Below are 27,003 nucleotides of genomic sequence, written 5' to 3'. Positions count from 1 at the left end.
GGTTGAGAAGATACCCTGGAGAAGGGAATGGCAACCACTCCAGGACTCTTTCCTGGAAAATTCCATGGACAGAGGAGCCTGGCGGGTTACAGTCCGTGGGTTGCAAAGAGCCAGACATGACTGAGCAACGTTCTCTTTTTCCACTTGTATTTCTTTAAAAAAACAATTACTTTTGCTAGGTATCTAAAGCAGCTCCTCTGTCTAGAAACAGATTAAGCAGTGAATTAGAAGCCCTAAGACTGTAGGCAGCTAAGGGAGTGGTGTATTCGCCACTGAGTGAGAACTTCAACTAGAGGTAATGATTTCTTTGAAATGGAAATGTACTGAGGGAGGAATTGGTCACTGGAGCTTAAAAGAAACATAAAAAGTGGAGAAGCTCCCTCTTCTGAGAGACGGAGGCTGGGACTCTGGCAAAGGACCTGAGCTCGCTGGAGCAGCAGCTGGAGACATTCAGAGGGTGCAGACATTCGGAGGGTGAGAGCTTCGGCAGGATGGAGGAGCCAGGAGAGGCTTCCTGGGGAGAGAAGCATGTGGTCCTCCAAAGAGCATCTCAGCCACTTTCTCTCTCTCCTAGCTGCTGGTCCTATCTCTGAAATCTTTCTCTCCTTTGAGCTTATCTTTATGATGTCTTTCAAAGTATTAAAATACAATTTCGGAATAGCTTTTTTCTCATCAAAAATAGCAGATGGTGTCTTTAAGCAGCAGCTGTGTAAAGAGTATTTTAAGTCTATTGGGTGATTCAGTAATAAGTAAGGCCCTCGACTGGGTGGTTCTGCCAAGAAAAGGCAAAGACTGGCAGGCAGGTGAGGATTCAGCGCCAAGGGTACGCCAGGTGTGGGACCAGCTCCCTGTGTTCCGAGTGAAAGCCTGGAGTTAAGGACTAGCTTAGCATCCTTGAAAACCTATTCCAGGAGGAGGGGGTGGAGGGCAGCTGGAAGGGCTGGCGGATGGTCATTGTTACGGGCTGAATGCTTGCATTCCTGCAAAAGTCATATGTTGAACAACCCTGACCTCCTGCCCCCTGTGATGATATACCCATGTGATATGTTTAGATTGGGTCATAATGAGGGTGGGACCCCCATGATGGGATTAGTACCCTTTTGAGGAGAGGAAGGAGATCTTGCTTAAGGCCATACAAGCATGCAGTGAGAAGGCGACTGTCTGAGAGTCAGGAGAACCCTCACCAAGACCCGAATCTGCCTGCACCTTGAGCTTGAACTTCCCAGCCTCCAGAACTGTGAGAGGATAGTGTCTGTTTTGTGGGATTTTGTTACAGCAGCTCCAACTAAGATGGTCATCGAGAGCAGGAACTTTGGAAAATGATGAGTCTACCCCACTTTCTGCCCTTGGGCAGGCAGCTTGCCTGTCCAACCCCCAGCTTCCTTATCTGCAAAACAGGTGTAATAATAACACCCACCTGACGCGACACTTTAATGAGACGATGCAGGTGGCATCTTGCTGGACAAAGAGTAAGCTGGAAATGACTTGCCTTCATGATTGGTGCTACTAACTTATGGGGATACTCCCAGTGGAGAAGTGGGCAGTTCATGTCTAGGGACCCAGTATGTGAGGTGGTCTGACGCTTTGCTAATTCTAAGTCCGTAGTTGTCATTTTTAATACTCAAAGGTTTGAAAGAGGGGAATCCTGGGTCCTTGTGATAGTACAGAGAAGGGTGGGTGGCATCCAGGAAGGCTTCCTGGAGGAGACAGTCCCTCTGAATTTTCCTGTTCTCAAGTAGACCACTGTATTTTATTTCCTTCTCCCACCCAAATAAGGGAAATTCAGGCTCACCACATGTGTCAATAAATTAGTCTACATGTGTCAAAAGTTTATCAGCATTTTAATAAATGTTACCTGATTAGGAAACCCACTTTTAAACTATTATCATTCAAAATTCTCCTTTTCAAAATGATGGCAGGTTTTACATTTGCAGGTTCGGTTCAGTTCAGTCGCTCAGTCGTGTCCGACTCTTTGTGATCCCAGGGACTGCAGCATGCCAGGCTTTCCTGTCCATCACCAATTCCTGGAGTTTACTCAAACTCATGTCCATCCAGTCGGTGATGCCATCCAACCATCTCATCCTTTGTCGTCCCCTTCTCCTCCCACCTTCAATCTTTCCCAGCATCAGGGTCTTTTCAAATGAGTCAGTTCTTCTCATCAGGTGGCCAAAGTATTGGAGTTTCAGCTTCAACATCAGTCCTTCCAATGAATATTCAAGACTGATTTCCTTTAGGATGGACTGGCTGGATCTCCTTGCAGTCCAAGGGACTCTCAAGAGTCTTTTCCAACACCACAGTTCAGAAGCATCAATTCTTCAGAGCTCAGCTTTCTTTATAGTCCAACTCTCATATCCATACCTGACTACTAGAAAAACCATATCTTTGAGTAGATGGACCTTTGTTGGCAAAGTAATGTCTCTGCTTTTTAATATGCTGTCTAGGTTGGTCATAGCTGTTCTTCCAAGGAGCAAGTGTCTTTTAATTTCATGGCTGCAGTCACCATCTGCAGTGATTTTGGAGCCCCCCAAAATAAAATCTCTCATTGTTTCCCCATCTATTTGCCATGAAGTGATGGGACTGGATGCCATGATCTTACTTTTTTGAATGGTATCTGCCCATATAACATGAAATTCTTACAAGCCTTAAATCCAAGTTGAAATAGATCCTTGTCCTTCTGACCACTGACACAGAGCTCTTTTAAGTGGGATGATTTGGGAAAGTACCAAAATCTGGTCCTCGGTTTCTGCACAAACACTGCTCTCAAACTCGCCCTGCGGTTTCCCTGCTGGGCTCCACGGCTGCCCTGACAGATGGGCTTCAGAGGCCGGCCTGCAGAGGGGCAGGACCGGCCGGCTGGCTGCTCTGACCAGGGGCAGCAGCCAGTGTGATTGATGAGCCAGTAGCTGACTGGTCTGGCCAACCAGGCCCAAGCCAGAGGACACGAGCCTGTAGAAAAGATCTGTATTTTTCCAGCGTCTTCAGGTTAAGCAGGCGTGTTTCCAGCTTGTTGCATCGTGAACGGCGCTGTTGCTGTTTCCCTCTCTGACCGCGTGATTCAGGTTTGCGTTTCTCTTGCCCTGTTTTTCTCTCTTCCCTCACAGATGTGGGAGGAGGCCATCGCCCTGGGCAAGGAGCTGGCAGAACAGTATGAGAACGAAATGTTTGATTATGAACAGCTCAGCGAATTGCTGGTAGGTCTTCCTTTCCTTCTCTTTGAAAAAAAATAAGCAATCTCAACTTGTTCTTCTCAAAGTTTTCCCTTCCCTTCTTCTTCTTCTTCTTTTTTAATGCAACAGCCATTTATTTTATATTCATTTCTTTGGCCTCCCTGAGCGACGTTCAAGATCTTAGTTCCCCGACCAGGGTTGGAACTCATGCCCTCTGCAGTGGAAGCATGGACATGTCCTCACCACTGGACCGCCAGGAAAGTCCCTCTTTTCCTTTTAACATTGGGATTCTCCTTCATTTGTCCAGGAGGACAGTTTTGATTTCTTTGCTGGTTGATTCTGGCTCAGCAGCATTCCCCACTGAGCTTTCGTCATCAAACTCGAAGATGCCTCTGAAGGATGTGCGTGTGAAAACCACTGAGCCCAGGTGTCTAGTGGTCTGGATGCTCAGAGGTCTCCAGGAGGCTCCAGTGGTTTCAACTCTGAGCCCGTCTCCATGAAGGACTGATGGAGGGTGGCCCAACCCTTTGTCCTTCCATAGAACCTACCAGTTTCTAATTACTGCTTTCTCTGCTGAATCATTTTTGTATCCAGCAGATCGACTTAATGATGTTTTAATGTGTACCATGAATGTGGAACAGAACTCTCCCCTTTTAAATCCTTTTTTAATGTATCCCATTATCTGACCGATACCATGTTTTAAAAATACTAAAGACCAGACATTGAATCAGGATAAAAGCCATCTCTCTGGCACTTCTTTGGTGATGAAAACACCTGTAAATCACAACCGGTTGCTGAATTTGGCTTTCTGGTCAGATTCGCCTGCTGAATGCCGGGCGATGAATGAAAAGTACTGTCATAGCTTAGCGGTGAGATTAAATTCCGCGCCTGCATCAGTGCTCCCCCACCTTCTCCCCCTCCCACCCCCTAGAATTGGCAAAGCTGGAAGAATCCAGACACACAAATTCTCAGATACTCCATTCAAACCTGAAATGCGTTTCTTCTCTTCTTTTCAGAAAAAACAGGCTCAGTTTTATGAAAACATCGTCAAGGTGATACGTCCCAAGCCTGACTACTTTGCCGTCGGTTACTACGGACAAGGATTCCCCACCTTCCTCCGGGTAACTCTGGGCTCTGTCTGGACTGGGTTACCATTGCTCCCTGGGCAGCCAGCGCCTGCTCTTTCCAAGGAAGGATTTGGTTTGCCTCTCAAGTGCGTCTCTCAGTGAAGTCGCTCAGTCGTGTCCGACTCTTTGCAACCCACGACTGCAGCCCACCAGGCTCCTCTGTCCATGGGATTTTCCAGGCAAGGATACTGGAGTGGTTTGTCATTTCCTCTTCCAGGGGATCTTCCTGACCCGGGGATCGAACCCGGGTCTCCTGCACCGCAGGCAGATTCTTTACCGACTGAGCTACCAGGGAAGCGAGTCTGCATTGTTTTCATACCTCTGTACTTGCCTCAGGTTGCCAGAGAGGGGCTGATAATGTTTTTTCATTGAATATAAGCATTCCATCTCTCTTTTCCTAAAGAGAACTCTTCGTCAGAGATTTATGTATATTTTAAAAATTATAGTAAGAAATGCATAACATAGGCCTCCCTGGTGGTCAGTGGTCAGGAATCCACCTGCCAGTGTAGGAGACATGGACTCGATCCCTGGGTTAGGAAGATCCCCTGGAGGAGGAAATGACAACCCATTCCAGTATTCTTGTCTGGAGAATCCCATGGACAAAGGAGCCTGATGGGCTATAGTCCATGGGGTCACAAAGAGTCAGACACGACTGAGCAACTCAAGAACAGCAATGCATAGCATGGAAGTTACCATCTTCACTGTCTTTAAGTGTACAGTTCAGTGGCGTTAAATATATTTACCCTGTTGTACAACTGTTCCCACCACCCATTTCCAGATTATTTTCATCTTCCGAAACTGGAACTCCAATCCCAGTAAACAATAATTTCCCCTTCTCTTCTCCCCACCCACCCCAGACCTTACTTTCTGTCTCAGAATTTACTTGATTCTACAGACCTTTCAAGGCTGATCCACAAGGTAGTGTGTATCAAAACTTCATTCCTTGTCGTGGAAGAGTAATATCCCCTCATGTCAATGTACCACATTTTGTTTATCCATTCGTCCTTGGCAGACTTTGTCTGGGTTAACATGAATAATGCTGCTCTGAACGTATGTAGTTTTGTTTCTTGTTTTAGCTGTGTGGCTTGTGGGATCTTGGATCCTCAACCAGGAATCGAACCTGGGTCCTTAGCAGTGAGAGTACAGAGCCCTAACCCTTGGATCGCCAGGGAATTTCCAAGCATGCATATTTTAAAGTATATGAGAAACTGGCCATGAATTTCCAGTGCTGGAAACTCGGACTCACCCTCCATCCCTGAGACAAGCATGTTCTCTTTGACACGACTGAAGAAACAGTATGATCATCAGTCAAATCACCCAATAATCTTTAGGCCAGAAATCTTGTAAATAAATGCTGCCTAGCCTGCTAATACAGTTGTTTGGTGGTGGTGGCTTAGTCACTGAGTTGTGTATGACTCTCTGTGACCCCATGGATGGTAGACCCGCACCCCCCGCCCCACCAGACGCCCCTGTCCATGGGATTCCACAGGCCAAAATGCTGGAGAGGGTTGCCATTTCCATCTCTAGGGGATCTTTGCAACCCAGGGATGGAAACAGTGTCTCAAATAGAAAAAAAAGAAGAAAAAAATAGCCCAATAGAATTGTTTGCTGCTGCTGCTGCTAAGTCGCTTCAGTCATGTCCGACTCTGCGATCCCATAGACGGCAGCCTACCAGGCTCTCCCGTCCCTGGGATTCTCCAGGCAAGAACACTGGAGTGGGTTGCCATTTCCTTCTCCAATGCATGAAAGTGAAAAGTGAAAGTGAAGTTTCTCAGTCATGTCCGACTCTTCAAGACCCCATGGACTGCAGCCTACCAGGCTCCTCTGCCCATGGGATTTTCCAGGCAAGAGTAATAGAGTGGGGTGCCATTGCCTTCTCCAAATATAACTGTTTAGAGTTTCTCAAAAATTCTTTCTTGGATGCCATTGACCATGTCTGCCTGTCATTTCTTACAATCTTCGATCTTTTTTTTTTTTTAATGGCACCTGGTTTTCTGTTTTCCTTGGAGCCCATGCATGATCCTTCTGGTTTTAGGGAAGCAGGCACTGTACCCAGGGCACACCTGTCTGGGGCAGGCAGGTCTCCCAGATGTCTGGGGCAGGCAGATCCAGCTGGGAGACTCTCCCAGCCTCAAAGGTGTGTTTCTTTGGCCCCAGCGTTTCCGAACCCCCAGGCATCCCTGAGGGTATAAGACATCCCTTCACACTGCCACCAGCAAAAGGGACTTACTTGCTGAAGACCTGTCATTCTTTATAGAAATGTCAGCAGGTGACCCTTGCAGAACTGACGTGCTCCAGGAGGTGACCTGTCAGTTGTTCCATACACAGAGGGTCCTGACTGGGTGCCAGGGGCATCTGGACTGTCCCTGTCACTACCTTTCAGTCTCTCCTTGACCCCGAAGTCTTGGTCATGCAGCTCTGGCCATGAACACCAAAGAGAGTGGTTGATCAGAAACTCAGATTCTGGAGAAAGTCCTCCCTTCCAAAGAATGAATAAAGGATGTTTGGTTATAGCCCTGAATTAAGGAAGATTTCGACATTAAGTTAAAAGACAATCTTTAATTAATTTAATTAATAAGGCTTTAATTAAGGTGTGTGAATCTGTACATACACCTCTGTGTGTGTGTCTAAGAAAGATTGAGAGGGAGAGACAAGCCCTGCATCACGCTGAGCTGGGTGGTGCTGGGCGTGGGGTGTGTGCTATCCTCTGTGGATACTGCTAGGATTTAAGGCCACCACGCTCTGTCCCGGCGTCCTGTCCTGGCAACCCTGTGGGCTGAGCATCTCTCGGTCCCCGAGCCAGCTGATGCCAGGGATTTCCTGGGAGGGCACACGAGACCCACGCTCCAAGGACCACACTGGGTCACCTGCCCGTCGAAAGGACAATGCAAAGCAGGAATAACTAGCTTAAAGGGCTTGATTAATATTGAGCTGGCTTTCCCGCCACACCTGGCTGGTTTTGTGGGGCTATAGCAATATATTTATTATACTTCACAGGCTACCTATCCGGGGTCGATCTGACAATGACATTGGCAATTCCAAGAAAGGGGGCAGGATATTTGTCTGCTTCAGGTGGCGCTGGGGGCACAGCCTCGGAGGACTGACTCGCTGGCCCTCCCCTTTGTGTTTCTTTCAGAACTGATCACATGTGGAGCTTTTTGCATTTATATTAATATTTATGGTTCTTACAAGGAATAAATATCTTTGACTATACCTACACTCCCCTCCTCCTTTCAGGCTTGAAGGGACCACTTCAGAATGCAAAGTAATTGATGTTTCTAGAAAATGTTATTAGTGTTTCCATCTATAACTCACTAGTGTTTTTCTATTAAAGCCTTTATATACACTTTTATTATTATGTCTCCCTTCGAGTGTAAAGCCTAATAAATGCATGCTAGTTTTGTACTAGCCTGTTATACATTAAATCATCCTGAATTTCTGAAATGTTTGCCTTTTTATAGCCTTAAAAGATGCTCATGCTGTGTATTTATATTTCTAATTAAGACTACGTATTACTTTGGTTTCTACTTGAAATTATTTTTTTAGAGAAAAGAGAACATTTTTCTCTTGTAATGGGTGCGTTAAGACATACCTAAGCACAAAGTGGGAAAAAAAGCATTCAATTTTTAAATTGTTCCCTCTTTTGTGATTTAAAAGGACTCAGAATAACTTTGGACTAGGGAAGGGGAAAAATGGAGCCTCATAGGAGCTCTATTTTTTTTTTTTTAATTTATTAGACAGATTTTATTTTGACTTTGAGCTGAGTCTGCAGGATCCAACTGTTGGTCTGTCTGTCTTCTCTTCCCCCTCATCCCCCGCCCCCTCACCCCTTCCTCCCCTCCCTCCCCTCCCCACCCTGTCCCTCCTCCCCTCCTCTACACTGGCGTCCATCCAGGGTCAGGGCAGATGACAAGGCTGCCCCTAACTCCTGACCAGCCGGCCTGGAGCCTCTTGCCCAACAATCCCTGATGGAAGCAACAACCAAGTCCAGGGAGGAGAACCAAGAGCCCCCAGCCTCTGGCTCCTCGGGCCCTGTGGCTTCTGCTCGTGATCCCTTCCTTGTTGCAGTTGGTGATGTTGAGACCACCCTCAGATGGGGCAAGATGGGTGGGGAGGGGGAGATTCAGGAGCCTTCTGGAGCTGTGGCATCGCGCTACCCGTTAACACCTTTTTTTGTGACTCAGTTACTGCTCAGAATACCCATGTTGAATCTGTGATGGTATGGAGACCTGTTGAATCCATGAAGGTATAGAGACCTGTTTTTTCTTGGAACCAGAACTTTCCTTACCGACATACTTACAGAGTGACCGTGTCATCAGACAGGTCTCAACGAGGCAGCCTGAGCGGAGAAGAGGGCTTCCCGATCACCCGAAACAACCCCTAGATGGACTCTTCAGAATTTACAGAGGTGACAGATGTGGCCTTGGAGAGGGACAAAACTCAAGTCTTTGGGAGGAGATCGCTACATGCTCTGCTCTGTCTTTTGTTGATGGAATATTATCCATAAGACAGCTCCAAACATTCAGTGAGGGGAGTCCAGCCACCACCCGCTGGACTTTTTTTTTTCCTTTGGCTTTTATTAAGTCAAGGAAGGGCATTTATTTCCTGAGGTCATGACACAGGAAGTAGACTTGGCCCAGCTGCGGGCTCTCCGGGCGGAGGCAGGAACCTTGCCAACCAGCTGGGTGACACCGACCCGTGACCCCCTTACTGTTCACAACAGCAGAGAGCCCAGAGCAAGGCCAGGTGCAGCTCCAGTGCTGTGCTGGGTGCCACGGGCTCAGGACCAGCCAGCTTCGCTGAGCGACCTTGGGGAAGAAGCACGTCCACAGTTCATGGCGGGTCCGCTGCTGGGTCAGACTGAGACGAGCTCTCGCACGGCAGGTTCCGGTCAGCAGACTGGAGAGGGTGCCGCCCCTTGTCCATTATCGTTTGGGATGGCACGAGAGGGTCTTGGGTGCCATTTGAGCCCCCAAACCTGGGAAACTCCTCAGAGCTGCTCGTATGAGAGCCTCTCAGCACCAGGAGAGGGACCAGGAGCCATGGGCCTCTCTACTTTGTCTGGACCCCTGTCCCTTGGGTTCTGCTCATCTCCTGGCAGTGACCTGTAGGAGTCAGCTTGGAAAGTCATGCTCAGGCTCCAAGGCCCCACCTTAACTTCATGATCTCTTGAATTCTCTCTGGCAAAATGAAAACTGCTTATAGAAGCAGGGACATCACCTTGCCAACAGAGGTCCATATAGTCAAAACTGGTTTTTCCAGTAGTCATGTACGGATGTGCGAGTTGGACCATAAAGAAGGTTGAGTGCCAAAGAATCGATGCTTTCGAATTGTGGTGCTGGAGAAGACTCTTAAGAGTCCCTTGGACTACAAACAGATCCAACCAGTCCATCCTAAAGGAAATCAGCCCTGAATATTCATTAGAAGGACTGATGCTGAAGCTGAAGCGCCAATATTTTGTGCACCTGATGCCAAGAGCCAACTCATTGGAAAAGATTCTGATGCTGGGAAAGATTGAAAGCAGGAGGAGAAGGGGGCGACAGAGGGTGAGATGGTTGGATGACATCATCAACACAGTGGACATGAGTTTGAGCAAGCTCCGGGAGATGGTGAAGGACCAGAAGCCTGGCACGCTGCAGTCCACGGGGTCACAAAGAGTTGGACGCAACTGAGTGACTGAACAACAACAAAAACAATCACCATTTGGAAGCAAGGAGAAGACGTGGACACCGTTCTCCATTGGCCCTGGTGCCCTTAACCTGTCTGGTCATTTCCTGCCCTCTAGGATTTGGGCGCTAATCGCTCATTTGGTTTTTCATGACTTTGTCAATTGATTACTGCTGTTAAGGCTGAAATGTGTAGCTAGACTTCAGTAATGCGTGTTTAGTGCTTCTTCAACAGTATCAACTTACCTGTCTTCTGTTCCTGAGTTCTTGATTAGTAAGACCACTGCAATTACAAGCTGTTCTTCGATTTAGTGACACTTAAAACACTGTCCAGCCCACTCTGAAGACCAGTGCATTTATGTGTGCACTTTTCCTGGCCCAGTCCCTGGGGTGTTGTTTAATGCTTGTCATTGTTTGCAGGGGAAAGTGTTCATTTATCGAGGGAAAGAGTATGAACGTCGAGAGGATTTTGAAGCTCGTCTACTGACTCAGTTTCCAAACGCTGAGAAGATGAAGACAACGTCTCCACCAGGCGACGACATTAAAAACTCTCCCGGCCAATGTATCCTTTCAGGCAACCATGTGGGATAGAAAATGATGGCCAAGCCGTTGGTTCACATGGTTGGGTGTACGTGGGGTTGATGACCTTAACCTTTGACCTTCAGATATTCAGTGCTTCACAGTAAAGCCCAAACTTGATCTGCCTCCTAAATTTCACAGGCCCGTGTCAGAGCAGATTGTAAGGTAATCAACCTATTTCCCTGACCCAACAGGAGGGTGGTAAAAGGCATACACAGATCTCTTCTTCATAACTTCACCTGTAGAAGGATGCATGTCAGCCTTTGATGAACTTTTCAGATGCTCTGTTTACTTTGAAAAGCAGGGGAAGCTAATTTTCTTCAGCATCAAAGTAGGGAAGGGACATGTTGTTAACAAGTGTGGCTGGGAGGGTGGGAAGCCGTCCCTTACCTGGGACTGAGACAAGGAAAGTCAGGGGAAGGAGGGGGTACTCCAGTCTCCTTTTGACCCACCAGGTGAGAGACCCCCTTAGACTTTTTCTCCAGGGCACAGGCCCCACCCCACAGCCTGAGATCTGAGTCTGTGTGCCTGCATGGTAGCCTGAGTGTTTGGATCCCAGAAGGCAGGCAAAGGGATTCAGACATACGCTCCTGATGGAGAATCAGGTGCCGGGTGAAGAAACCCTTCTCCTCTACCGCAGGGTGATTCCATAACATGAGACTCAGAGGTGGGTTTTCAAACTCACAGGCCAGGTGTCCGAATCTGAGTGAGACTGTATGTGTCTGCATTGAACTGCTCCTAACTTAGCAGCAGTGTAGAAACACATACCCTAGACGTCTCTTTGATGTGAAGAGTTTCTTTTTCTACTTCATCCTTGTTCTGCTGAAAAAAAGTGACTTCTTTGATGGCCGCATAATGCACAGGATATGCTGTTTTACATCCTGCAGTTTGGCGGGTTGGGTTCTTCTGCAAAATTCACTACGATTTCTTTAACCTTTCTTCAGCAAACATGGGAAATAATAAACCAGGACTCGACTTATTGAGGAATGATCGCTTTCATGAGGCTTAGATTTTTAAGTTTTGCAACATGTTTTTCTCAGAGAGAGGCATTAAGTAATAGTGAACCGTGGACACGCTCCTGTATTTCCCTTTGGTGTGGAATGCCTACCTGTGTTTCAGAGCAGGAGAATGAGTAAGCCTCCCAGCCTGCCTCTGAGGTGTGTGCGAAACCCACCTCCTCCCCATGGGAGAAAGGCAAGCTGTCCACCCGTGTCTGCCACCCCTGGTGGTTGCAGAATCTGCCTTCCTAGACCTGCAGTTAAAATAGACAAAACCTTTAAAACATAATCAAGATGCATTCTTAGAAGTTTAATAAACTTAGTAAATTGTTTAATACATTGATTATTGACACATGAATTAAAACTTTGAAATAACAAACACAAGAATGAAGAACAAAGTTTTTTTTTTTTTTTCCTCTCTCCTTTGCCTCACCTTTCCTCGGTTTTTGCCCGTTTCACTCTTACTCAGCATCTCTTCTCCCCTGAGCATTGGCAGGGACAGAGAGAAGGCAAAGAACCCAAGGTAATTTTTCCACCTGCCAACGTCTCTCCTGTGAGGCTGGTGGGAAGCAACAGCCCAGCTACTGCTCTAGGTCAAGGTTGGAGGTGTTTAAGGGATGCAGTGACGTGTAGGGAGACCAGATCCCAGGGCTAAAAGCAAATCGGCTGCTTCTCCGGTGAAATAGCTAATGATTTCCCTGTCTCTGCACAGTTTCTACAGAGTCAACGAGGTCCAGCGATTTGAATATTCTCGTCCGATCCGCAAGGGAGAGAAGAATCCAGACAACGAATTTGCGGTAAAAAAGCAAAAATGGCCTCCCTCCCCCCAACCTCATGCCACCATTCACAAAACTGCCTGTCAAAAAAAAAGAGCGTATCCTCAGAGATCCCACAGTGCAGGGTTTGATGCCCGTGTGTGTTATGCACAGAGATCCTGACATACGACCCCTCCAAATTCAGTGCAATGATGACCATTACACAGACGCTGTCACCAAGGTCCCTGTGATGCTGTTAGAAAGTGACTGGCACTTTGAGAGTCTTCCTGTGCTCAGAGCACACTCGCCTCCCTGCCGCATATACCTGAGCCTCCCTCTGGGCTGTGAGTCCTGGAGCAGGTGCTGGTGTCTCTGTTATAAAGAAGTTCACGGAGGCACCGTGTGCTGACGTGGTTTTCTGCTGTTCGGGCACACAGCCTGGAGGAGGGTTGTACTCACTCTGCAGTGCCCAGCCTGAACTGCACTCCGGCACCACATGCCGGAGCAGGGTGTTCCCGGGCAGCTGAGCAAAGGCCCTGGTGGTTCTCACGGGGCAGGCCGTCCTGAGCCTCGAGGGATGTTTAACTGCATCCTCAGCTTCCACCCACGGGATGCCAGGTACAATCTCCCAGATGTGACAGTCAATCACACATGTTTCCACACGTTGCTAAACGTCTGTGCCTTATTAAAAACACTGCATTAGAGACCTGAAAATATTAACACAGGTTACTGCAGCCTTTAAAAAAAAATATAGGCACAGGGACTTCCCTGGAAGTCCAGTGGTTAAAACTCCGGACCCCCAATGCAGGAGACATGAGGTTCCATCCCTGATCGGGGGACTAAGATCCTGCATGCTGCACAGTGCAGCCTAAAAAATAAATAAATAACTAAAAAATAAATACAAATAAAATATATGCATAACCAGTTTAATGGATTCCAGTTTGAAAAGGCATGAAATCACACATTGTTTGTTTGTTTTAAATGTTATTATTTCTCTCTCCTCCTGCCCTGAAAACGTCCTCTGGAAATCCCTAGATTGGCCCACATTTCAAGGCAGCATTAGCTTTGAGGGCCCCTGGCAGGCACCTTGCCTGCAGGTATCTGGGGGTGCAGGAGGGCAAAGACGAACTAGCATCTGCTGACTCAAAGGGAGGCTCAGAGCGCAGTCAGCAAAGCTTCCACCATGTTCCCTGTTTCCTGTGATCTCTCCGTCCTCAGGGCCACACTTGTGGGCCTCCAGCCACAGCCCCTGAAAGGCCCTTTCCTTCCCCAGCCCAGCTTCCTCTGTGTGTCAACCAGGAGCTCGGAATCGGGAAATTCTAAGGCAGCCCCCGTGTCAACACTGGTTGTTTCAAACCAGTCCGTCCCCTCTTTCTTGGTTGCTGTGGCTTCCTGCTCCTGTTTGGTGATGGGTTTCACTGTGGCATCGTCTGTGATGGGGAGAGGGACGGGTCCACTCCCATTCCCCCAGGCCAGGGCCGGGCTCTATGGACATCTCTGCTCTGATCATCTCGGCAGTAACTCCATCCGTGATGTAGCATCCTCCAGGCAGAATGTACGGGCCCTCCTTGAATTTCCCTCACGCCTCTCACATCTCACAGCCATGTAGGTTTTTCATACTGTGAAGGAAGAGACACAAGGAGGTCAGGCAAATTGCCGACGAGCCTGCAGCCGTTGGGACAGAGCTAAGAATAACCGCGCTCCTGACACTGGAGCTGCGCTAAGCCTCAGAGCCGGGCTTTTTCTAAATGGCCCTGAAATCCCGTAATGGCCCCATTAGGTCCTCTCACACGCAGATGAGGCTTTCAGAAGCCACGGGGTTTAGTCCTTCATGGGCCTGACAAAGCTCCTGGCTTCCAGATAAGCATGCGGGTTTGGTGGCCACAGGAAGCCAGGCTGGGGCCCGAGGTGGGGAGTCTATGTACTGCCCCGCCAGGCCAGCCGGGGAACTCAGAGCAGCTCAGCACCTCCAAACCTGGCCAGGGGGTGACTTTCTGGAACCCAGGGCCAGAGAAGAGGAGGCCAAAGGCTGAGAGGAGTCAGTGTGGAGCCTGAAGGCCCCTAGGAGGGTGCTGGCTTGAAGCGTTGGGGAGGAGAATAGTGGGCTGTGGCTGCAGGCAGCTCCGAAGGTGCAGAATGCTGTCTCCAGACCGGCGCCTGACCGCCAGCCCCTGGGGGCAGCAGGAGCCTGTGTCCCTGGGCCCACGCCAGGGCCTACCCCTTCCCCTCCTCTGCAGTCTGAGGTCTGGGGAGAATGCTTTCCAAGCTCTAGCCCAGTTTTCTGGAAATGCTGCCGTTCCATTATGCCATCTCTGTGTATCTGGGCCACTACGGACAGACTCAGTGATTCTCTATCACTTGGAGGTTTTGCCAGCAAAGGCCGCCACCAGCTCGACATCCTGCCGCAGGGGCCGGGATGGAAGGGCCACTGTTTACTCTGCACTGGAGTTCAGGGCAGCCACGGGACAGAGGTGGAGTTATGTGTATCAGCTTATATACAGTTTCCCTCAATCTGAGATGTACCATTTCAGGAAGTGTGTGCAAGCTTGTGTGTGTGTGCCCCGTTGTAGCTGAATCTTTGTGATCCCGCGGACTGTAACCCTCCAGGCTCCTCTGTCCATGGGATTTTCCTGGCAAGAATGCTGGAAAGGGCTGTCACTTCCTACTCCAGGGGATCTTTCTGACCCAGGCACCAAACCTGCGTCTCCTGCATTGGCAGGCAGAGTCTTTACTACTGTGTTACTTAGGAAACTTCTTTAGGAAGAATGCAGATTATTAAATGGTATTTTCACTGAAAATACACATATACACACTTATGAATGCTTAATAAGTACCCTTAACAATAGATAGTAAAAGTAAAAATAAAACCTAATAATAGATAGGTTGTCATCTCTGGGTGGTCGGTGATGGTGGTGGTTTGGTCGCTAAGTTGTGTCCAACTGTTGCAACCCCGTGGACTGTACATGCCAGGCTCCTCTGCCATGGGATTCCCCAGGCAGGAATACTGGAGTGGGTTGCCATTTCCTTCTCCATCATCTTTGGGTACTGGGTGATTTTTCTGCCTTCTATTTCCATATCTTTATTTTCTGATGTAAATATATGTTATACAAAAAAACAATCATTAAAATGCTGACTGAGTTTATTAGAATATGAGAGGTCACTTTTACGAAGCCCCATCTTCCTCAGTGAATTTGCATCCTCAGGTTTCTTATGAACACTAAGAAAGGCTAACGTTAAACTCATCAGAGCCTTTCCAAAAATCTGCTCACTCAGAGGGAACCTCCCCTGTTTGGATGCAGATAATTCTTCCTGACTCGTCTGTTATACTTTTCTTTTCCAAATACCAGGGAAGTGGGCACCATTGGCCAAGGAACAGGGGACCACGTGTCGTGTGTGATGGTCTGGCTTCAGCAGAGCGTGAGGTGTCCCCTGGGTGGCTGGTGACCTTGCCTCCCAGAGCCTAGCAGACCCCCCTGAGGGCAGAAGCTGTCAGCCGCCTACAACATCCTTCTTCTAACCGCCTTGGGTCTGTGTTCCCTTTGCAGAATATGTGGATCGAGAGGACCATTTACACCACTGCATATAAACTGCCTGGCATCCTGAGGTGGTTTGAGGTCAAGTCTGTTTTCATGGTAAGCACACCCTGCAGAAGGACTGCCCGTCACCCCTCTGCTATGGCCTGACCCAGCCTCTTCCTGGGGCGTGTCACCTGGTCACCGTGGCCAGCACACACCCTGCAGACCCCATGTCAGGCTTAACAACCCAGAATCTCTATCTCTGCCCACAAATACCACAGTGGACATGCTGTAATCACAGCCACCTCTAATGTAGAAGAAAACCAAAGAATTAAGATTTCATCCCTTCTTACAAAATATTTAAACACAGCCCTCACTGTGCTGTTTTGACAGTTCTTTTCTGCGAACAAAGTGAAAAGTTTAAGACAAATTCCAATTCATATACCCTTTTTAAGATATTTCTTCCTGATGGTCTTATTGTCATTTACATGACAGACAACTTGATTAATAGTACTTGCTCGTTTCAAATAAAAATAGTTTGAGAATATACCACCCCCCCCCCACCGCCCACACTTTTTAAAGAAAGAATCACTCACATCTCATCAGCTAAACCTTACTATTGGACAGTTGTAATGACAGGAACCAGTTTTGGGCCAAAGATTCTTGTTGACTATCGCAGCAGCAGCGTACTGACAACTGCTGGTATAAAAAGATCTGATTAGAATATGTACGCTTTGTCCTGTGTCTCAATGCCTTGGGTGTTTACCTGGCAGGATCTTACCCAGAGGGGTGGTTCTCGCCGTTCAGTTTACCACGAGGCCCCTTGGATGCTCCTGATTCACCCTAAGACGTTATGGCCGCACCCTCTCTTCCCAGCCTTGTCTCCACTCTTGACCTTTGTCCTCACCAGCTGAATTCTGGGCCTCTGGCTCGGGCCCTGAGCTGGAAAGGCTCAGGAGACGCGTGGCAGGTGGCAGAAATGCAAGCCTTCGCTGGCACCGTTTGGAGCTGGTGATGTACGTGGGTGGGAGATGGACCAGGAGGCCCTTCCATAAACAAGCACAGTCCTATCTTCCTAATGAGCCTCTGCCCGTAAGCCGTTTGTAATCGGGGATTCCGTGAGCCAGCCAGGGTGTACGAGGAAGGCGCTTAACAGCTCGAGGTGGAGAGGGGCAATCCCTGATTTTCTGTAAGGATGTGGTTCTGCCGTGGGCTGTACTGGCCCTTTTTTTAGTGAACTAAGAGGGCTGGAAGCTGAATAATCCCCGAATGGCATGACTGAAATAATCCCGCTGTCAATACCACAGGTCCCTCTTGCCGAGTGTCTGCCTCCCAGGACAGACCAGCATGGGATATGGTGTGGGCAGCAGCTGACCCTCTTGTTTTGATGAATCTAGGACACCGTTCTTTGTTGAGGCCAGCAGGGTCCGCAACAGGGAGTCATTAGCCAGTCAGGAGGGAATTCTGCCCTGGAGAGTCCATGTGGCTGAGTTACGTGCACAAGAGGGTGTGTTCCAGGGTGTGACTGAGCCAGGTGCTGGGCTATGACACCAGTCCTGGGATACATGTTGTCTGGGGTGCGCGTGGGACCAGGGTACCCTCACCGGCCGGCACAGGGTCGGCCTCCTCTCTGAATGTCACTGCCCCTCCATCGGGTCGCGGGCAGGCTCCTTGACAAGCAGGGCTTCCTACGCAGCAGCTGAGGGTGTCGTTCCAGGATCTGGCCACAAGCAGAACTGTTCCCTGAGCGTCTCTGCACCTCCATCCCTCCCTCTGCCTCTCAGACGGCCCCCAGGGGCTGGAGCAAAAAGAAAACAGGCTGCTCTGCTTTGCCATTTGCTAAAGACACCCTCGGGTCCCTGGCACAGGTAGGGGGATCCAGCACACTAGCCTTGAGGAGGGCAAGGACCAGGTTATCTTACATTGAGGTCACCCCTAGACGTGGCTCAGGGGCCCAGCCTTGGGTCCGTTGGAGGGAGACCCAGCTTGAAGGTGGTGTTATTGTTTTAAAACCCAGTCACGTTCTCCTGGCGGTTAGAGCTGAGCCAGAGAGGAGGGCGGGGCTGAGCATCACGGAGCCCTGCGGGGTCCCCAGTGAAAGAAGGGCCTTGGCAGTGTGGGCAGAGGTGGGCCTGAGGTGGACCGCCCTGCCTCCCGCCCTGAAGGTCCTGCTGACTGGCGTCAGGTTTGCAAGGGAGGCCTGTGAGGTCCAACGGAAGCCGTGCCCCGGCTCTGGGGGCGCTCTTTTATTCCCTGGAGGGCACGTGATTGCAGGTGGAGACCGTGGCGGGACCTCTCTACTCCTCCCCCAACTTCGCGGGCCAAACAGGTCCGGGGGGCTTACAAAGCGCCCAGACCTCCTGCCTCTGGGACAGGACAGATTGTCCCAGATTCCTTAAAACAAGCAGCAGACAAGACCATGGCTAAAAGCCCTCTTCTGTGAAGCAGCTGTATTCAAGCAGCACTCAGGGCTGTGTTTTCCTGGGATGACCATACATGTACACACACGCATGCACGCACACACATGTATACAGTTGAGCATGTGCACACACACGCACCCCGGGACAAGGCGGCCTTGCATCATGCCTTTGAACTTTGTACGTGGGGACTGGGTCAGTGGAAACATGTAAAGACATTCATATGCCTGGCTCCTCTTGTTGGGTCATGAGAGACCTTGCCCCGAAGGTCCACTGGAAGGAAGCCCGAGCCACAGTCTGGATGCCTGTCCTCTGGCGAGGAGCGGGGGGCATGGCAAGGGCCCCCGCAGGGCAGGGCGGGGCGTGGCCACCAGCCCAAGTCATCCTCGTCCTCCCGCTTCCGCAGGTGGAGATCAGCCCCCTGGAGAACGCCATCGAGACCATGCAGCTGACCAACGACAAGATCAACAGCATGGTCCAGCAGCACCTAGACGACCCCAGCCTCCCCATCAACCCGCTCTCCATGCTCCTAAACGGCATCGTGGACCCCGCCGTCATGGGAGGTTTTGCCAATTACGAGAAGGCACGTGACACGCCGGCTTCCTCTCTGCAGCTCCGCCCCCGGGGACGGGCTAGCTCCAAACCCCGCCTCCAAGCCCGGAGACCTTCCCGGGCTCGCTGAAGTGGGCCGAACACGGCCCACTCCCCGGGGGCAGCCTCTGCCCACTGCCATCCCGGCCATGGCTGGCCTGGACATTGTCCCCACTCCCCTACCATGCTGTGCTGATGGAGAGTGACCCTCCTGACTGTCCAGAGACCTGGGGTTATTAAAGACCACAATATACAGTTATAGTGGAAGACAACGGCATTAGAATATTTAGAATAGCTGGGAGACTGGTGCGGTGGAGACAGCCAGCTGATCTCCCTGGAAAAATATCTCAGTAAGATGGAGCCGAAGTTGAAGGTCATGGGCTGGTGGTCTAGGCACAGGGGTCCGCCTGATTTTGTACATGGAGTTTGCAGCGTGGCTGTGGCCATCCACTTCTTGGTGTCCGAGGCTGTCTTCCCAATACAATGGCAGCAAAGTTGAGGCTCTTCACAGGGAGAGTTTGCTAGCCCCCCCGGTCTAGACAAAGGGGAAACTGAGGCAGGAAGGGCGCTGCCCGAAGGTGGGCCGTGAAGGGACAGAGAGGTGGTGCTGCGTCCCAGCCGTCCCCAGGTGCAGAGCAGGCCCGGCTGATGGTCGCACCTGGGGAATGCTGCCCATGACCTGAGCAAGGAGGCTGCGGGGGGTCAGCAGCAGCCTCGCTGGGCTCTGTGGACGGGGCCTCCGCAGTGAATGAACAGAGTCCTTTTGTTGTACTGACCTTCCCGAATGTTTTGGTAGAGAGGGCCCCACCCTGGGGGGATGTGAGCCTAGTGATGGCAGGGCTGTGGGTCTGCATTCCCCACGGCTCTCTCCCTGGGCCTGGGGATCTCCAGATGTGCCAAACTGCCTGTGGGCAGGGCATGTTGGTGGGCTCAGCGACTCTCTCTGTCCCCACCAGGCCTTCTTCACCGAGCGGTACCTGCAGGAGCACCCCGAGGCCCACGAAAAGATCGAGAAGCTCAAGGACCTGATTGCTTGGCAGGTAAACGTCTCTCAGCAGCTGCAGGGTTGGGGTGGGGAAAGCTGAGCCTGGGACCAGATCCCTTTGGGCCTCCTTAGCACACCTGCCAGCCGCCACAGAGTGCACACAGCCGTGTTTGTACTGGATAAACCCACCCACCGCTGCTGCGATTAACTGGACTCCTGGCCATTGTCATGAGTATGAACACCTAGAACGTTCACTCTTGCAAATGAGCTGGGTCTGTTTCCTCCCCTCGGTCGGTGTGTGCTCTGGACTTCGGGCAGCTGACTCCTTTCAGTTCAGTTCAGTTCTGTTGCTCAGTCATGTCTGATTCTTTGCAACCCCATGGACTGCAGCATGCCAGGCCTCCCTGTCCATCACCAATTCCCAGAGCTTACTCAAACCCATGTCCATTGAAGTCGGTGATGCCATCCCACCATCTCACCCTCTGTCGTCCCCTTCTCCTCCCATCTTCAATCTTGCCCAGCATCATCTGGCTTCTTTAGGCTTCCTTTTCTCCTGTGGGAGGCAGGGAGGACACTGCTGATCTGTGCCCAGCATGCCAGCCTGAGGGCAGAGAGCTGAGGGGGGCAGAGACCAGGGTCACCCTGTGCCTGGGCGGCATCCCTCCACAGCCTGGGAGTCCCAGCTCTTCCTTCTGATGAGTGCTCTGTGAGTACCAGCTCCTGGCCTCCCTGGAGCCTCACTGTCCTGGCTTGTCCACCATCAGCCCGTGGGTTACGGGACCTGTTAGGGCAGAGCGGGCCTGGGTTTCGGTTTCAAGCCAAGTTACAAGTACTTCTTTCATATCTATGTAATATATGGGTGTGTATTTTGTGATAAAATGTGTGTGACATACAGGTGACCACCTTAGTCATTTCTAAGTGCACAGTCCAGTGTCACAAGTCCACTCACGTCATTGTACAGCCATTACCACCATCATCTGCAGAACTTTCTCATCTTGCAGACCTACGCAACACCCAATAAACAATAATTCTCCACGCTCCCCACCCCTGGAAACCACCACCCTGCTTTCTGTCTCTGTGCATTTGATTATTCTGTGCGTGCCTGCTAAGTCACTCCAGTCGTGTCTGACTTTGCAACCCCGTGGACTGTAGCCCTCCAGGCTCCTCTGTCCATGGGATTCTCCAGGCAAGAATACTGGAGTGGGTTGCCATTTCTTCCTCCAGGGGATCTTCCCAACCAGGGATCAAACCCTCATCTCTTATTTGCATTATTCTAGGGACCTCATATAAGTAGACTCATGCGTTGTTTGTCCTTTTGTGACTCTCATTCCAGTTGGGATTGGTCTTCCAGGTTCATCCATAGTCATGTGTCAGAATCTCGTTCCTTTTTAAGGCTGAATAATGTTCCGCTGTCTGTATGGACCACATGTTGCTTATCTGTTCGTTCACTGATGGCTGCCTGGGTTGCTTCCGTCTTTTGCTGTTGTGAACAATGTTTTTATGAACACAGGTTTACAAAAAACTGCTGCTTCCTGCTTTCGCTTCCTTTGGGTATGTGTCCAGCAGGGGGACAGCTGGATCGTGTGATACGTCTGTCTTTAACTTTCTGAGGAAGCACTGCATTGTTCTCCACAGCAGCTGCGCTGCTTTTTATCCCCCCCGCCAGGCAGGCACCATGGTTCCAATTTCCCCACATCCTCGTCAACATTTATTTTCTGGTTTTCTTTTTCTTTGTTTTATAACAACCATCCTAATGGGTGTGACTTAGGCATTTGATATCAATTTGGCCTTGGAATTCTTCTCTGGTAAGACACCTTGGGAGCTGAATTTAAGGGAACTTTTTACAGAATGGTTTCTTTGCGCAGGATATAAGCTTTGTGTAGGCAGTCTCTGTCTCTAACTTAGAAAAAGAGGGAGAGGATTTACAGGTCTGAATGATTCCATTTCAGATGTTGTGGGAACCAAAAGGTACAAAATTCAAAACTCTACTGAAGGCTGTAAAACCATTGCTACACAAAACCTAGTTTGGCCTGCAAAAAGTTATATTGATTTTTTTTTCCCTGTAAGCTTTTACAGCAAATTGGATTTTAAGAGTTTCAGGCCCTACAGAGGAAAGTAATTTGTTCCCCAGAGAGAACTTTATGTCAGCACTATGTCATCACCCCTAATAACTATATTAAAAGATGAATTTTAAAGCAGTTCACAGGAAAGTTGAAAAAAAAAAATCTGTTTTCTAGCCACTTCATTAAATCAAAGAGTGATGAAAAATACATATTCAAAACATTACCTGTGATCTTGCTTTCATTTGCCGATGTTTTGAAAATCCATATTTTAATATCAGTAATTGAGTCATATGGTCAGTAACAGAAAGAAGTTTGGGGTTACTGGGATGCTTTCTTTTGGTTTTGTTTGTTAATTTGTTTGATTTGTTTTTCTTCCCTGAAGCTCCATCAGGGCAAAGTGAGGTTTTCCTCCTGGGAATCCCAAGGATTCCTGGGCAGTGTCCATCCCTGATGTGCAATCAGAACATCTTGGTCCCTAAAATCACTTGCAAAGGCTGGTTATTAAGTCCCAGGCAGCTCCCAGCTCTGTTGTTGCCTCTGCTGAAGCAGGGGGTGTTCAGTGCCTTAGGGGTGGGAGTTGGGGTCCGTCAGGGGCCGGTTGCGTGCATGGGGCTCTTCCAGGTTTGCAGCCACAAGCGCCAGTCCCTTCTTCAAAGGCACAGCTCCCTCTTTCCGCAGACACAGCTGTCTCACAGAGCCTCCCTGCTGTGGGTCTGAGGATGAATCCGTGTAGGCTCAGACGAGCCCGCTGAGGTGCCCGCATATGTGTCTTCTGAAATGCACAGAAATGAAAGCCTAGACCCTCTCACCATCCCCAGCTGATGACAGGCCTGACTGAGGTCACCGGGGGCAGTGCTCCTGGAGTGCTTCGCGCTGCTTCTGAGTGCTCTGTGCGACCAGCAGGCTGTGAACCCGTGGAGGGGACACACGGGAGCAGATTTCACATACAACACCGCTATTCTGAGAGCCGGCCACATGCTCACTTTGAACTCAACATGTGACTTTGCTGGGCTTCCCAGGTGGCTGAGTGGTAAAGAATCTGCCAGCCAAAGCAAAAGACACAGGTTCCATCCCTGGGTGGGGAAGATCTCCTGGAGAAGGAAATGGCTCCAGTAGTCTTGCCTGGGAAATGCTTTGGACCAAGGAGCCTGGTGGGCTAGTCTGTGGGGTCACACAGATTCAGACACGACTGAGCATGCACCTGAGGACACATGTGGCTTCTGGGGATGACCTCCTCCCCCTCTGGGCTCTGGGAAACTCTTTAGATGTTCTGATTCCTGAGACCTGCTCTAGACCAGATCAGGACTATGGTTCAGGAATCTGCCTGAGAGATTTTGATGCTCAGCCTGCTGAAATCCAAAGACCATTCCAGGCCTCAGTCCATGGCTTCCGTTCGTGTGCTAAGCACTTTGTATGTTGGAGTGTTTGCACAGAGCATCTTTTTATTCATAGCTTCAGTTCAGCCCCAAGCGGACATAGAACAAGGGCCCCATCCCACCCTTCTCTTGTAGAAAGCTATAACTGACCAATGTCAGGGACCAGTTGAAAGGATCATTTTCACCTGCCAAATTGCCCTTCATTCACTCCCAAGACCTGAACCAAAAGGTCTTCACTTTAGTCCAGCAAGTAGCTTCTTTGATGTCAAGCATCTGGCCAATTAAGAGTTTTGTCAGACCACCAACAAAAAATTACAGAAATGACTAGACTTCATTTTGCACATTTGAGAAAGCTCCATTGTAGAGCAAAATGCTTTCAGTGTCTAGAGTGGCCGGGCTGTCACCTTGAAACCACACCCCTATCCTTGCCTTCATTCCAGGATAGACAAGACACGTTTCCCGTCCCACAACAGGTTATCCCCAGCCTGCCATTGCCGACCCCCAGGAATCTAGAAGATTTCTGTGAGCATCTTCTCCTGCTGAATCTAAACAAACTGCAGCCAGCCCCTGGAGGCTGCCACCTGCGAGAGTAATATGCGTGGGGAAGTAAAAGGTCCCATCTCGTTTGAAGTCCTAGCTGTACACTGTCCTCCTGGTGATCACGGCCAGAAAGGGATGCCCGGAGTTTACCTTGGATGTAGACCCAGCTGTTAGCCGAACACGCTTTGTGCCTGCGCAGCCCGAGAGGAGGCTGAGGGGTGTCAACCCAGGGGGGGTGCTCACTGATCCTGTCCTCTCCCAGAGCACCACAAGAGGCTCCAGCTGCTTGCTATAAATGGCAGCCAAATACATTTTGTGCATTGATTCATCCTGATAAGATTTCTTGAATTTGTTCACATGAAATTCAATTGTGGACTTATTATCCTTCTTACTAATAAATCTGCTCATCTACATTGGTGTTCTGTCATATTAAGAAAATCTGTTTTTAATCAGTATTTTGATTTAATTATAAATTATTAAGAAGAAGCCTCTTAGCTTGATTGCACTGGAGAGCATGTACCTCCCAGTCGGAGCCTCGGGGGACGCAGAAGCTGGGGGAAGAAAGGCGCCTTCCTGACACCCACCCCCAACAGCAGGGACTCTGGAGGGTCTCTGGGGCTGGGGAATAAAAATGTCCCTACGATGCGTTTAAAGGTCAGCTACATCACGGTCCGATGTGAAGCGTCGGCGTGGAAGTTTGTGACAGCACTGTTGGCAGAGAGGTGATTATTTTTAGTTTTAAGGAAGGATAAATTTGTTTTTCCTTTCCAAATAAGAATACCCTTCAGGACTATAGATCACATATAATTCGGTTTTTACATTTTGGAATAGAGTTCTCAGTTGCCTGTAGAGGCAATATTTTTAGCGAAAGAATCTTTGCACAGTGACATGGCCCTTTGCAAGTAGGTCAAGTTATAGCTGTGCATGTATGCTAAGTCACTTCAGTCATGTCCAATTCTTTATGACCCCGTGGGCTGTAATCTGCCAGGCTCCTCTGTCCACGGGGATTCTCCAGGCAAGAATACTGGAGTGGGTTATAGAGGCAGTATTCTTAGCAAAGGAATCTTGGCACTGTGACATGGCCCTTTGTGAGTACATCAAGTTACAGCTAAACAAGTCCAAAATGCAGTTCTTCTCAAATTCAGGTGGAAAGCACAGACCCGTCTCTTCTGGGGTTGATGGTCAAATGCAAGTCAGGCAAAGCAACGACACATCCGTGCCCTGCACGCTGCACTAGATGTGTCCAACTTAAGACACAAATGCTTTTCATTTACACATTTTGGTTTGGGAGAGTAGCATGCCTGGCTGATGAATTTAATCAGCTGGTTTGATTGGAAAACCGAAACAGATGCATTTTGCACGTGGCTCGCCACTTTCTGCCGGGTGTACATTGCTCTTTTGAGATCATTAAACAGGAGATAAGGAATGTCAACCGGTATGTTTTTCAGATTCCATTTTTGGCCGAAGGGATCAGGATCCATGGAGACAAAGTCACAGAAGCACTGAGGCCGTTTCATGAGAGAATGGAGGCCTGTTTCAGACAGTTAAAGGAGAAAGTGGAGAAGCAGTACGGCGTCCGGACCATGGTGAGCGGCTGGTGTGGCAGGGGTCGGGGGAGCACGTCTCTTCATCACGCCTGCCGGGGTCCAGCCCCGGCTGATCCAGGGTATTCAAAGGAGGGACAGCATAGGCAACCTATTTATTTAAATATTTATCAAAGATATTAAGAGTAATAGAATGAGGATAGCTCAGTAGGAAAATTCAGTGGAGAAAAGAGGCTGAGTAGCTTGGTGTACGCGGGAGACCAATAAAACTTCAAGACAAGAAGTTTGCACCACTTACGTAGGCCACAGGCGCCCTTCCGCTCTCCCGAAGGAGAGGAGACACTGAGGCCTCCCCGGTCGGATCTTAGAAGCCCAGGCATAATTAGCAAGCATGGCGGGTTCCTCGCTCCAGATGGAGACTCAGCCAGAATTTGGGAGAGAGAGCGATGAGGAGACCAAGTTTTGGTGAACAAGGCCCGCACTTTATTTTCCAAAGTAGTTTTTATACCTTAAGTTGTGCATAAAGGATAATGGGGGAAGGAGTGGAGTCATGCAAGGACAGCAGTTCCTGATCCTCATCGAAGCCAGGCTTTCAAACTTATCATATGCAAAAGTTCAGGTGATTTACATCATCTTCTGGCCAGGAGGCCTGTTAACATTTTAAGAAACTTATATTTCTCTAAAGGTGATTATTCCAAAGTCAGGCACCAGCCTCCAAAAAAGCATTGGACAAAGCTGCATTCCTATAGGGCAAAGGTGAGGTGGGATCAATCAAGAAAAGACTTAACTCAAGGGTCCAAGGTTACAAACATTGAGGCTACTACCTACATTTCTATACACCCATTATATCAATCAATACACTGCCAAGGACACAGTAGGTAAGGAGTATGGAGACTTAGCAGCAAACATTGGCCCAATAAGTGAAAAACCCTTCACCAATACAATTTCTAATCAATCTTTTAACTACTCAAAGGAATCTGTGTTTAGACAGTTTAGAGCATCTCCTGCCTCTCACAGTTGGGAGGCTCTGAACAATCACATGTGGCTGGAAAAACCTATTCAGGCAGGCTAGAGGATTTCCAAAGGAGTTTGTAGGTTAAACACTGTCACACCCAGAAATTATTAACTGGAGCTGTAAGCTAACTCTTTTTTCAGAGAGAGGTAGTGGGGGACAGCCCCCCGTAAAGTCAGAGGTGTAGGTGAAAGCACAAAGCAGAAAGTAGGCAGACTCTGGTTTTGGGGGTAGATGCTCGAGAATTTCCAGGGGGACTCCTGAGGTTCGATCCCGCCTTTGCGTATGCCGAGCCTCCTTCCTCATGACCTTTGTCATGGGTGGAGCTCCTCACGCTGGCTCCCGGCAGTGATAGAATTCCAGTTGAGCTATTCCAGATCCTGAAAGACGATGCTGTGGAAAGTGCTGCACTCAATATGCAATATGCACTCAATATACAATATGCCAGCTCCCAGCACACGCCGTCTGACCATGACAGGCCCACAGGGCAGAGTACCCAAGTCCTGCCTGTGGTGCCCGCTTAGGAAGTAGGGCAAGGAACCTCTGCCCCTTCCTCAGGTCCTCTGCCAGCGAATCTAGTCACCTCCTTTCAGTAACTGGAAATGTCTGGGTGAGCAAGCTTGAGTAAATGTGCTTGATCACCAAGGACCCTGCCGATGGCTGTGAAT

The 27,003-nt window shown here is 49.4% G+C and overlaps 1 protein-coding gene across 2 annotated transcripts in view; it reads left to right on the top strand.

Annotated features, from left to right (window-relative positions):
• DOCK1 (dedicator of cytokinesis 1) overlaps positions 1-27,003 on the top strand; it is a 554,660-nt gene that overhangs the window by 503,004 nt on the left and 24,653 nt on the right. For both annotated transcript variants that reach the window (XM_027528650.1, XM_027528651.1), the window contains exons 39-47: positions 3,102-3,191; positions 4,184-4,288; positions 10,381-10,522; positions 10,626-10,704; positions 12,250-12,334; positions 15,838-15,924; positions 18,631-18,807; positions 19,772-19,855; positions 25,228-25,365. In XM_027528650.1, the coding sequence (XP_027384451.1) occupies positions 3,102-3,191; positions 4,184-4,288; positions 10,381-10,522; positions 10,626-10,704; positions 12,250-12,334; positions 15,838-15,924; positions 18,631-18,807; positions 19,772-19,855; positions 25,228-25,365 (987 nt within the window). The remainder of the gene's footprint in view (positions 1-3,101; positions 3,192-4,183; positions 4,289-10,380; positions 10,523-10,625; positions 10,705-12,249; positions 12,335-15,837; positions 15,925-18,630; positions 18,808-19,771; positions 19,856-25,227; positions 25,366-27,003) is intronic.

The sequence above is a fragment of the Bos indicus x Bos taurus genome, chromosome 26 (assembly GCF_003369695.1).
Source record: "Bos indicus x Bos taurus breed Angus x Brahman F1 hybrid chromosome 26, Bos_hybrid_MaternalHap_v2.0, whole genome shotgun sequence".
Lineage (NCBI taxonomy): Eukaryota > Metazoa > Chordata > Mammalia > Artiodactyla > Bovidae > Bos > Bos indicus x Bos taurus.
This window is presented reverse-complemented; position numbering and strand designations above follow the sequence as displayed.